At 48.8% G+C, this 12,298-nt stretch overlaps 5 protein-coding genes across 5 annotated transcripts; 2 read left to right on the top strand and 3 right to left on the bottom strand.

Moving 5' to 3' along the window:
• Nucleotides 1-29: 29 nt before the first annotated feature.
• Nucleotides 30-409, bottom strand: PPTG_21854 (hypothetical protein; the record flags this gene model as incomplete). The annotated part of the gene is made up of 2 exons (XM_008900556.1): nucleotides 30-88; nucleotides 247-409. 2 exons carry the CDS (start codon nucleotides 407-409, stop codon nucleotides 30-32), a joined length of 222 nt encoding a protein of 73 aa, XP_008898804.1.
• A 719-nt stretch (nucleotides 410-1,128) lies between these two features.
• On the bottom strand, nucleotides 1,129-1,628 carry PPTG_21853 (hypothetical protein; the record flags this gene model as incomplete). Its single annotated transcript, XM_008900555.1, has 2 exons — nucleotides 1,129-1,209; nucleotides 1,599-1,628. The coding sequence occupies 2 exons, from the start codon at nucleotides 1,626-1,628 to the stop codon at nucleotides 1,129-1,131; spliced, it is 111 nt and encodes a 36-aa protein (XP_008898803.1).
• A 2,160-nt stretch (nucleotides 1,629-3,788) lies between these two features.
• On the bottom strand, nucleotides 3,789-4,896 carry PPTG_06253 (hypothetical protein). Its single transcript, XM_008900151.1, has one exon. It carries the CDS (start codon nucleotides 4,840-4,842, stop codon nucleotides 3,931-3,933), a length of 912 nt encoding a protein of 303 aa, XP_008898399.1. The 5' UTR covers nucleotides 4,843-4,896; the 3' UTR covers nucleotides 3,789-3,930.
• A 480-nt stretch (nucleotides 4,897-5,376) lies between these two features.
• Nucleotides 5,377-5,541, top strand: PPTG_21852 (hypothetical protein; the record flags this gene model as incomplete). Its single annotated transcript, XM_008900554.1, has 1 exon — nucleotides 5,377-5,541. One exon carries the CDS (start codon nucleotides 5,377-5,379, stop codon nucleotides 5,539-5,541), a length of 165 nt encoding a protein of 54 aa, XP_008898802.1.
• Nucleotides 5,542-6,182: 641 nt separating this feature from the next.
• PPTG_21851 (hypothetical protein) lies at nucleotides 6,183-7,209 on the top strand (the record flags this gene model as incomplete). Its single annotated transcript, XM_008900553.1, has 3 exons — nucleotides 6,183-6,218; nucleotides 6,257-6,287; nucleotides 6,914-7,209. The coding sequence occupies 3 exons, from the start codon at nucleotides 6,183-6,185 to the stop codon at nucleotides 7,108-7,110; spliced, it is 264 nt and encodes an 87-aa protein (XP_008898801.1). The 3' UTR covers nucleotides 7,111-7,209.
• Between the last annotated feature and the right edge of the window lie 5,089 nt (nucleotides 7,210-12,298).

The following is a 12,298-nucleotide window of genomic DNA, read 5'->3' as shown; positions in this document are numbered from 1 at the left end:
TCACCAACGTTATATCGACGCCATGTTGCCTAAAACGCCGCGAGTGTGTGGATGATGATCTGACGAGGTACGCCTTCCTTCCCGTCAACTTTGATACAAACCACTAGGCTTGCCAAGTCGTTAACAAGGTGAAAAGGCAGCTTGTGCTGTACGACACCATGAACAAGAGAAAGATTGGTAAGGCACTCAAGTTGAACACCCGTGAGATTGGCGGACATCTGCTGGGGAGTGCGTCAAGTAGCTCACATTGACGAAATCGAGTCAGAAGGACAGTCTCAGCTGCGGCGTATTCGGGTGTCTCCATTCTGAAGCCAAGTGTCAAGCGCCGCTCCACAGGATGTGTCTCCAAAGGGTCTTGTCCGGTTGCTTCAGTCGAGTCAGAAGGCGTAGTGGTATAGCGGTGCATCATGCTTCACAGGCTTGTTGAAGATTCAGCTAAGCAGCAATAAACCCTAGTGCATACCTGGATAATATATGGTTTCAACCGGGAATACCTGGAAGACGTCTAGGCATCCTGATTGGTCAGTTCAGTTTCAGGAAGCTCCGACAAGAAGGCAACCACACCATTCGAACTCATGCCCAAGTTGTGCGTATGCAGGTTTTCCAGGCTTCCCAACCTGGACAATACCTGTTTTGCGAAAATAACAATATATTTCTCTGTTGTCGAGACCTTTCTACGGTCATTTTGGAAAACTGGATTAATCCTGTATGAAAACTTAGCCAATATCGGTGATTCTAATAATTTTATTAGTATAACACCCTGGGCTGTAAGGCCGTCCTATTTTATTCATACGTAAATGCCAATTTTCAATATTCGTATCCCCAAAGCCACCCAATATCCAAGCTGACGCGTGGGCATTCCGTGCTTTAAAACAAGGTGTCCTTGCCATCGTGTTGGTAAATTTGCCTTAATCATGATAATGAGTAAACTCTTATCGGGCTGAACATGAAGACCGGAGAGCTCTCCACAATCGTTTGACAGTCGTTGTACGATTGATAGCTCTCTCTCAAGGAGCTGATAAGTACCGTGCTATCATCAAAAAAAGCGAGAATTTGTGGATGAGGCCATTGTTACCAGGCACAGCGATTCCGCATAATTTAGGATGTATATTGACCGTTTGACTCAGTTTATCCACCGCTAACAAAAACAGCAACGGATCCAGCGGGCATCCCTGTCTGATGCTTGAGACTACTGTCCATTGGTAGAGGCTGTAGTTCCATGATGTAAGCGATGAATATCGATACATTATTTCCTGAAAATCCATAACTTCGTAGAACCATGACCGAAAATTTCCGATCTTGAGTATCATATGCTTTGCGCAAGTCCAAGCAGAGAACCACCGCCATGTCGGACCACGCTTTGGTTGGATTAATTTCACATTAAGCTAGAATTGCACGCAACATTGTAATGGTTTTGTAGATTGATCGCTCTCTGACAAAACCTTGTTGAGTTGCACTGATTAATTTTGGCAAATACACCCCGATCACATGACATGTAAAGAGGTTAACATTATTAAGTAAACGCGTGCCCTAATTATTAAATTATTGCTTCCGGACCAAGACTATCACATAGTTTACGTGTGAAAAAATTGACACACCTGTGGCATCTCGTCGCTTGGTGACCCCATCGACTACTTGCTGTGCTGACACCGAAACGAGTCGCTGACAGTGTAGTATGTCCCAGCATGCCACCACAGCTGCGATCTCCATCTCAATAAACTAGGGCTCCGCGAAGACTGAGAAAGGAAATATCAAATGCGCTACGGAATCAACGCTGTCATGATGGCGTATCGTTAAACTTCGACTACAAAATGAAGTAACTTGGCTTAGCGTCGGCTTCGGCTTAGCTTCGGTATGTTAGATGTACATACCGACTTACCAATGAGTGGGGCAAGGTTTCGCCCGATAAAAAATAAAAAATCTAAGCACCTGAGTCCCAGCCGATGGGACTTGTTATTACTATGCATTTCCTGCGCCTGCTTCGTAGCAGCCGTATCTGCTTTGTCGAAACTGCGTTTAAAATACTTCCTCCATTCACAAAAGTAAGGGAGATTTCGACAAGTGTCACACTAAATTAACCAGTTCTTATCCGATTTGCGCCCGGATTGATTCAATCAAATGTTTAAAACGTGGGCATTCCGTACATACCCTTTTTTCGCCGAATGACCACATCTTCGCGTCATGGTCGGCCCCGCAAGGTCCTCCTGTCACCTATCCTTATTATTTTCGACCCGCCACACCCGAAACCGTACCTATGGCACCCAAAGCATGGACTAGATAGAGTAGCTGATATGCAAGACATGACGTTCCACCTTACTGCAGCTTTAAAAGGCTATTATGGAAGGAGAACGGCCTCATATCTTCTACAAAGTCGTGCTGCGCACGAAGAAGCTCTGAAATTTCGAGCATGGTATATTAATATATTAACAAAAGCTATAAAGTTGTGCAAATAGTGCAGGTGAGTGGAATTCGAGTGAAATTAACCACTTTCAGCGATATATTACAGCATGATCACGGTGGATTACACCACGGAGGATCTAAAGTGTGCTCCATTCGTGGGCAATAAGTCAGGTTACTCTGTCACCTTTTTGCTTTGGTTATCTCCTTTTCCTGTTAACTGTGCGACGCTTGCGCGTTGTTCTTGGCTTCAACTGCGTAGGTTCTTTTCCGATCTGTTTCTAGATCAAAGGAACTGTTCGAACAGTCCTGGGAGGCTGTGGTGAGCTCCAACCTCCAATGCATGGCTTTTCGAGCCTCGTATCGGCTCAAACGTCGACCACAACCATTTTGTACATGGGCTATGGGCAAATGCCTCTGCAAGGGTCTGAATTGGACCAACAGTGGAACATTATCCTCGAGTTCTACTAGCGAAGTCTGCTCCTCCGAGTGGTGCAGGTTCTCTGAGAGTGCAGTCGCTCCGATTCCCAGCTCCGAGAATCCAGAGCTGAGAAGTACAGCATGCGAAGGAGAATTACTACAATACTTCAAGTCCCTCCTGTATTCAATTAGAAGACTCCAACGCGCATTTCACCTCAGAAATTCGTCGAACTGGCAAAATAATTGGAGCTTCGACATTGTCAGGAACACAGGTCGGGTGATCCTAAAATTGAATAAATGTACCCAAACGTTTACGTATACACAAGTGTTATCATACTTTGCTAGAAAGTGAGTTCTTGTACCCCGCACACGCACTGGACACGTTGGTGTCAAAACGCCTTGAAACTTGTATATCAACTTTAAGAGCCTCTACTGGTGACTTGGTACTATTGAAATGAACTCAATGACGTATCTTATCTATTTGACATACCAGAGCACGCACTTTAAATAAGTCCTTAATAAAATACGGCCCATCCTTTTTGTTGCCAACTTTTAGGAGCGAGCGCACATTATCTCCGATATGAGTTGATCCTTTTGGTCACTGGATGGAACGCTTTGAACACGAAGCACTGCTGACCTGTACATCCAACCGAGGTACTAAAGCTTCGTGTGTTTTGTCAATTTTGCTGCTATTTCTAAATTCTACTTTAGGATCGAGGAATTGCCAAAATTTTGAGTTTCTAACGGTTTATGCACATCTGCGTAACCTCACCACAACCAGCTGGTGATTCTGAAACAGATGGGGATATCGTGGCAAATGGTAAGTACGTTGTCTACCGTCTACAGTCCGTAGACTCTACAATGTGTGGCGAGCGTAAGTTACCTGGGAAGGCTCGCATGCGAGGATTACAAGAGATTAAAATGTTGCAGACCTCTTGATGTACCAAGGTGACAATATCCATCCAAACGATAGCAACGGAATCAATTCATTGAGCACAACAATTCCATGTTGATAATACAGTCTTCACTGCAGTGTTTTATACTTGACGACACTCATTTGCTGGACAAACATCTACCTCGGGTGATTGACGAAACGATTCTCACTCAATAAATCTAGTTGCGACGAGAGCACTTGGCGCTGGTAGGCGTATTAGGAGTAGAGGGGGCCTCAGTAGCAGGGGTGGTCTCTTCCGTCGTCGACGTGGGCGGAGCTGTGGTCGCCATGGGGGTCTCATTAACAGACGTCGACGCTTCACCGCCAGTCTCCTTCGATGCTGACGCGTCCGTCGTAGCAGTGCTTGGTGCTGTCGTACTAGTGGTGGTACTGGTCGACGGGGACGCATTGGTGGACGGCGCAGTGGTAGTTGGCGTTGAACTCGAGCCGGAGCCAGCAGTGACTGTCGACGCACCGGCGCCAACAGCCGAAGGAGCTGCGCCACTGCCAGAGCCGCCCTCTAGCCACACGCAGTCTGTGTACACTTGCCACGGGTCTCCGTGCAGAGCAAGCCAGTAGATAGTGAGGCGGTTGGCATTAGCGCACTTGGATTCATCGTACGGAATCTTGGCAGGAATATCCGGGTATTTGGTCTGGCAGTCATAGTCGAACAACACCTTGGTGTCGTCGCACCAGACCTCGCACGGACCCGTGTGGGTAAATCCAGTGTACTCGAGCTGTGACGCCGGTAGCTCCGACCGCGCTGAATCCTTGTATACGGTCAGACCGCAATCAGGGTCCGTCTTACTGCTGTAGAGCTCCTGGTTCTTCGCGATGAACGCACCGAGCGAGTCGTAGCCCTTCGTCGGGAACGTGGCCTTGAAGAAGTTCAACGTGCCGTTCACGCCGTAGCCGTACTTCGAGTTATCGTAGACGCCCCAGATCTCGTTGTCGACTGTACTGCCGTAGCCGTTGTTCGGATAGCCGTCCACCCACTGTGCGGCCGGGTCCACGATATAGCCGTGGCCCTGCACGGCCGGCATCGACGCCAGAACGGCGGCTCCTGTCGCGATGAGAGCTAGTACCTGCATGTTTTTATCCGCTGATCTGTTTGAGCTGTAGAGTGCTGAAGGCTTCAAATTCAAGAATGAGGGAATCGGCAATGCGGACAGCAAGGATGCATCATGATAAGTCAATGCCTCAGCGATCCCGATTAAGGGTGTTGCCCTCGAGCCAGCCAGCTGGAAGGGTGCTGAAGAAGAAGATGTAAAGGATCATTCCTACAGAAGTTGGGCAAAATACAAAGCAAACGAGAGCGACCAGGTGACGGCGTGGGATCTCGCGTCTTCATGACAACCAGATGGCGCAATGCTTTTTCACTTCTTGACACAGTATGGCTGACTTTCGGCAGCATAGTCGCATTGTTGCGCAGATCCGGCTGGCTCCAGTGCAGCTACAGTAATTATAAACGTATACAACATGCCTCGGCTGGCTGTTGATTTTGAGTCAGACTCTTGGCTCAAGGCTGCGAAGCTGCTGATCTTCATGTGGAATTGCCGATTCGGCGGCCGAAGGTACTCGGCTGGGTGGCGTGTGACTGCGTAAAAGAGTGCTCTCTCAGTATCATGTCGGTGCGTCAGTACACTTTCGTTGTCAACGTTGGCGCCAACCGAACTTTACAGACCCTCGTAGATCTCTCACTGCTCGTGTCGAACTTACTTGAATCCGTGCACGAGATCTGCTCCGATTTTCGCGGCACGAATTCGCGACACGGACTTAATCTGGTCTGACTGATCCTTTTGCTGCGTCCCAAATCAAGACTCTCGATGCTTGAGATCTGGTCCGATACTTGCAGGGGACAGATCAATTGCTATATTTGATCATGACAGAGCATAGCGCTCGAATGCATATCATGCTACATATTTTAAAGAAACGATGCGCACATTCTTCGAAGTACTTCGAGATATCTTCCATTTAGTTGCGGGGGTTGCATGTTGCTGGCGTGTTGGTTTCTTTGATGGTAAGATTGAAGGTGCTGTCAGCGGCGTCGCCATGGTCCGGACGAATTGTCATCCGTCTCAGTACCAGTGCTAGACGCCGTCGACGCCGAGTCCGAAGATTCGATTGTGGTAGTCGTCGACGTCGTCGTTTGATCCGAACTGGTGCTGGACTCTACAGCGTTGGCTGTCGACACGTCAGCGTCAATTGAAGCGGATGAAGCTGTGGTCGGGTTGGATCCTAGCGAGGAGCTAGACGTCGCTGTCGTAGTGCTACAGGATGAATCGGAATGAGCAGTCGTCGCCGTTGCCGTCGGCCTGCTACTTGTCGTGTGTGGCACCGTGGCGACATTTGAGCCGACCGTCTCAGTGGGACCGAGCCGCTACCCGAGCCAGTGTCGAGCTATACGCAGTCCATGAATTCGTCGTAGGGGATGCTAGTAGGGGATAACCCCACTGGGGATATCCCGGTATGTAGCCTGCTAATTGTACTCGATGAGCACCTTAGTGTCGTCGCAACATACTTCGCACGGGCCCGGGTGCGTGAACCCGGTGTGCATTAGGTTCGTGGAGGGTATCGTTCGACGCATACACAGTATAGCGGCACTGCTTGTCGATATCGTCGCTATACCGAACCTAGTTCGTCTCGGTGAACTGGCCCAGCGAGTTACAGCCCGACGTGTTGAATTCAGCCACGAAGAAAGCGGTAGGGGCGTGCTGTAGACCGACCTGTCGATGGGCCCCACATATTGCTGTCAATAGAACTGCCCCAGCCGTTTATAGCGTAGAACGAACCGGGCAGGCGAGAGATTTAACGTTGTCGTGGCAATGCTCGCAAACGATAATAGTGTGAAAAGTGATCGTAAAGACCCGGAGATCGTTTTACATCGGCCTCGATCCGAGAATCAGCTTCTCCGCTGGATTTAACATGTCGACCTGTACAGTACACACTTTAAATGTGATCAGGATGTTGGCATGTGGAATGTAGGAACACTCGATCTAAAATGCTAAGTATGTACTGTACTTCATTTTGCCCTTTGCAGGATTCCTAAATGAGGAAATGCCTAAATTAAACAATTTAAGAAAAATACTGTTTTCAAAAGTGCCTAATTTAAGGATTGATCTTCCAAAGTTTAGCACGTTCTCTGCTGATACCCGCATTCAGTTTCACGAGAAACCAAACCCTTCGAGTGCAAAAGCGCAAAAAAGCGCGTCCTTGATGCGTTCCTGAGCGGACACAAATACTTGGGAATGGCAACATTCAACGCCGTGCTTGTCACTGTTATTCATTGCACTGTTGCTAAGGGGCAGTCGTACGTGAAGATGGCGGTCTTGGTCATGACCGCGCTCAAGAAATACTAGGATAGCAGGCGGACATGCCCTTCTCCGTCAGGAAAGACCGTTTTTGAATGACTTTGCTGTGAATGTGAGTAGCTCGTCGTTTCACTGTGCACTCCACCCACTATAACGGGCCAGGTATTTATCCGTTACTAGCTTACACTGTAGATAGGAGGATGCTCGCAGTTATCAGGACAATTCAACTCTGACTTAATTTAGGACGCCCAAACACATGTCATCTGCTGATTGGTTAATAATGGGTTTGGCTCCACATATACCAGCCAATAAGATGATGGAAATTCAACACACGCTATTCGTGTGCTGATGCATCTACTTTTGTAAAACAATCTACCTAATTATATAATGGAGGGGCCCATTTCACTCACCGTGAAAGGGATGCGGATTGAAAAGGCAATCATGAACAGCAATAACAAGAGAATGACCTTCGAACTAGTACGTTTCAGCGGTGGTCATTATCGTCTATCACCACGAAACAAAATTTTAGATTTTCCTCCCCTACAATCATGGTTGATCGGGTTCCGATATTGCCATCATCCAAGTGAAAGACCTGCATGTGCAGTGTGGTGTGTGTCATCCAGTCAAGAGACCGTACTGCTTCGCACGCACGTTGGCTTGATGTGGAAGGTAGTGAACGCAAAGTCCGTGGCGGATCTGTTGGTGACAATGTAACGTTTGGCCACCCCCGGTGGTCCATACCAAATCTATCTATTTGACTTGTATGCATAGCTACAGGTTACTTGTGTAACACAAAATTATGTTTGTTACACAATGTAGCCAAATATATTGGTTGGACAGTAAGTCTCACCGCCGCTCTCGATGGCAAGAACCTCCTCAACTTCGTGATCAAGGTCGATTACACTGGCGAGTCCGAGACCGAACTGAGTGACGACGACGACCTCGACCCCGCGCTCTTCGACGCCAACCTCGAGGTGAAGACGACCATCGACGCCATCGGCGCGCCCAAGGGTAACTCACCCGCGGGCTCCTCATCCAGTGATGCCTCGGAAGACGGCTCGGCAGACGATGATGGAGACGTCGACATGGGGCAAGGACTCCCTCCTCTGATCCAGTCGTTCACCTCCCAAAAGCGCGACGAACTAAAGCGAGCTGAGAAGCTAAAGGCAAAGAGCCAGAAGCTGAGCTCGAGGAAGCTGCGGCACCTCGAAGCCAAAGCTAAGGCTTTCATCATCAAGGCCATCGACAATCAGCACGTTCTCATGGTCAAGGACAAGACTACCGCGTTTGAGATCTTTCAATCGCTGTGTAGCAAGTATGAGGGGGCCACCATTCATGGTGATCCCTACTACATTCAGTCGTACCTCATGGCGCTCAAATACGAAGAGGGCACGGATCTCACCGAGTTCATACCGCCATGAAATCTACCACGGAAGCCACGAACAGTGCGCTAAGTGATGAGCAGAAACCGCTGTATCTATATCATTCCCTGCCGACCGAGTGGAAACCTGACTTGGATGTGTGGAAGGGCGACAAGAAGTACATTCCGTACGAGGACCTGTAGAGGAACATCGAGACCAAGGTCCACAATGAGCTAGCGTGCAACCCCTATATCCTCAAGCAAGGAACTCCGGACACACAAGAAACCCGTGCTGAGCGAGCTCTTCCAGCCATGACGCCTACGCTCCGGCCCAAGAGGTCAAGGCACTTACGGCAACGACGACGTGCACGTACTGCCACCGTGACAATCATGACACGGTTGACTGCTACATACTGCAACGACACCTTCGCAATGAAGAAGTCAAAGCGGGCAGGCCAACTTCAAGCTGAAGGATCCCAAAAACCCACCACGCCAGCACCCTTACCAAGGGAGCTACAATGATCGTCCTCGACGCCAGCCTCGCAATAACTTCAGAGGCAACCGGAACGACAACTCCGAGCGACACCAACGTCGCAACAAGTTCCAAGGACGCCGCCAGCAAGACCACGGGAACAATGAGTACGCGTCACTACCCTCGCTCGACCTCAGCCCCGACACGAGCGTGATTGGACTTGCTGCTCGAGAAGTCCCACATGACCCAGTCTGGACGGTGGATTCGGGCTGCGCTCGCCACGTCACGTCGAGCCCACACTGGTTCGTGAAGCTGACCTCCACCGTAGGCAAGGCCATCACAGTCGGCGGCCATCACCAAATTCCGATCAAGGGAACGGGTAATGTGCAGCTTGGCATCACAGATTCGAAAGAAGTCGAGCGAGTCATCGCTCTGAACAATGTGCTCTATGCACCTGACCTCAAGTTCAACCTCCTCTCAGCGCGCCAAGCCGTCCAAGACGACTTCAAATCAACTTTCCAAACGCCAAGAAATGCGTTCTGTTCTTCGCCCACCGAAACAAGTTTGAGGTTAAAACCGGAGAACACTCCAACCTCTACCAGTTCCACGCGAACCTGACCGAAGATGCCACGGACGCCCATGTGGCCACCACAGGTAAGACTGACAATGTCATGCTTTGGCACGCACAAGCGGATGGGTCATCCTAACTTTCACATTATGCAGGATCTGACTAAAGCGACCACAGTCACAGACATGGGAATCTCGAGCTTCGACTCCAATAAGGACTAGTGCTGCTCTTCGTGTACCTACGCGAAGGCCCATCGTAACCCATTCAATAAACCTACTGTTGAAAGGGCCAAATTTCCCCTTGAAAAAGTCCATACAGACATGGCTGGTCCTCTACCTGTGCCCACACTTTCAGGCTGTACGTATTTTCTGACCTTCATAGACGACTACTCGCAATATATGTTTCTCTACATCATCAAACGCAAGTCCGACGTGTACGAACACTTTGAAGACTTTCGCAAGCGATCGCGAAACATGTTTCGGGCTGACGTCGGAGAATTCCACTATCAGGCCAATATGCATGACCCTGAAGTCCAAACCCTGCAAAGCGACAACGCTCGTGAATATGAGGAACTCGGACGTATTGTCTTTCAGAAATACAACACACACGCACAATTTACCAATGCGTACACGCCACAACAGAATGGCGTAGCAGAGAGGCGCATGAGTACCCTAACGGAGTGGACTAGAGCCTTTCTTATTGACGGCGATCTACCGAAAGCTCTATGGGGAGAATGTTTGAAACATGTTGTCGATCTTCTCAACATCAAACCTAGCTCAGTGACAGGCAAGACCACTCCTCATGAGAAATGGTTTAAACGGACACCGTCTGCTCACTACATTAAGGTGTTTGGATGCACTACATATGCCCACATTCCAGAGCTCTATCGCACAAAGCTTGAAGCACGAGCTAAGAAATGCATGTACCTCGGCCTGCCGGCAAATAAAAAAGGCTATCGACTGTTAGATACGACAGAAAACCGAATCGTGTATAGTCGAGATGTCACGTTTCGTGAAAACGAATTCCCTCGACTGGATTTCGTCGACTCTCACACCGATTCAGACGTACTCCGTCCTGCTCCGGAAAATACCACTCCTGTGCTCGCACGCCCCCTCCTACCACCCTTAGTAACAATGCTTAAACGCAATACCAATGCGCTCACTGCTGACTCCAACAGCCGAGAAAAAAGAAACCTAGAGCAGCCAATGCTAATACAGACACCGCGTTCTCAAGAAGCGCTTCAAGATGTCAGACTTAGGCGAAGCTCAATGTCTCCTGGGCTGGTCTATTGCCCACAATCGGACTACTCGATCAATCTTTCTTCATCAAGAGCAATACGCTACGAAAGTCCTGGATCGCTTCTCCCATCGATGCGTATCCCGTTGGAACACCAACGGATCCAAGCGTAAAACTCTCCCTCGACATGTGTCCACAAACACAGGCGGAACAAGAAGAAATGAAAGCGATCCCGTACAGAGAGGCTGTAGGTAGTATTCTTTTTGGGAACTAGAACAGATCTAGCATACTTTCTTTGAGAAGTGAGCCAATTCCTGGCGAATCCAGGATAGCAACATTGGAATGCTGTTAAGAGAGGCCTGAAATACTTAAATGGTACGCGAAACCTTGGTATCACCCTTGGTGGAACCGAAAACATGGAGCGGTATAGCACCAAACACTACCTCACAGCCTTTTTCGGATGCTGACTATGCCAACAGCCCCGATACAAGACGCTTGGTAGGCGGGTTTATCACGTACATGTGCGGAAGCCCAATCTCCTGGCAATCGAGAAAGCACCATACAGTAGTATTGTCCACAACGGAAGCAGAATACATTGCACTGTGCCACTGCATGTAAGTTATCTTCCTAAAGCTGCTACTGAAACACGAAAGTCCCCACGCAATTACACTCTATGAGGATAACCAGAGCTGTATCAAACTATTATACAACCCCGAACGTCACGGGTGCAGCAAACACATCCATATCTGCTACTGTTTTGTACAAGGAAAGGTAGAACGAAAAATGACAGGTGAGAAGCTCTCGTCGTAGTTGATGCCATATTTTTGAAGGAAACCTTTGATAACCAGACGTGCCTTATAGCGATCAATTCCACCGTTGCCTTTGTTTTTAATGGCAAACACCCAGCGGCATTGGAGGGCACGACGTCCTTTGGGTAGTTTCGTGAGCAGCCATTTCTTATTGTCCATGAGAGATTTGTATTCAGACTGGGACGCTTGTTTCCAATGCAGTGCTTCAGGTAATCTCATAGCTTCGTTGTAGGTGGTTGGCTCAGAAATGTGGCGGGTTGCTAGCAGCGTATATATTTGAGTGAGGTGCGCTTTGCGTTCTTCCGTATCAATGGTGCCCTTCAGCAGTTGTGACAGAGTCGAGACGCTGGCTTGTGAGCAGCTTGTTGCTGACGGTATTGTCAATAGCAATAAGCTTGTCACTCTGCGCCTTGCGCTATACCGCCCGATGTGCAATGTCATCGATGGTTGTTTCACCGCGCTAAAGCCGCACCTGAAGCCGCACTTGGCTACGAAGCGATGTGGGTATCTTGTGCGCGTTGCCTATCTCTAGCTGCGTACAGAATATTATTGATGAAGGAAGCTGTTGAAACAAGCAGGCATATTGAGATCCAACGCTTGATATGGCGTATGGAGCTTCCCTGCTTAAACACGCAATGACTATAACGGTCCACAGGGTCTATACGGGTGGCCTCAATGAAAGGCAGATCGCATGGCTAAAAAAATTGGTACACAACAAATATCACTGCTCTGAATGGAAGTGCAAAGCTTGAGCTCGAGATCAATTCTAGATCGCCAGCAGCAAGCATACC

Source organism: Phytophthora parasitica, assembly GCF_000247585.1.
Source record: "Phytophthora parasitica INRA-310 unplaced genomic scaffold supercont2.9, whole genome shotgun sequence".
Lineage (NCBI taxonomy): Eukaryota > Oomycota > Peronosporomycetes > Peronosporales > Peronosporaceae > Phytophthora > Phytophthora nicotianae.
The sequence above is the reverse complement of the archived record's forward strand: the minus strand, read 5'-3'. Positions and strand labels throughout refer to the sequence as shown.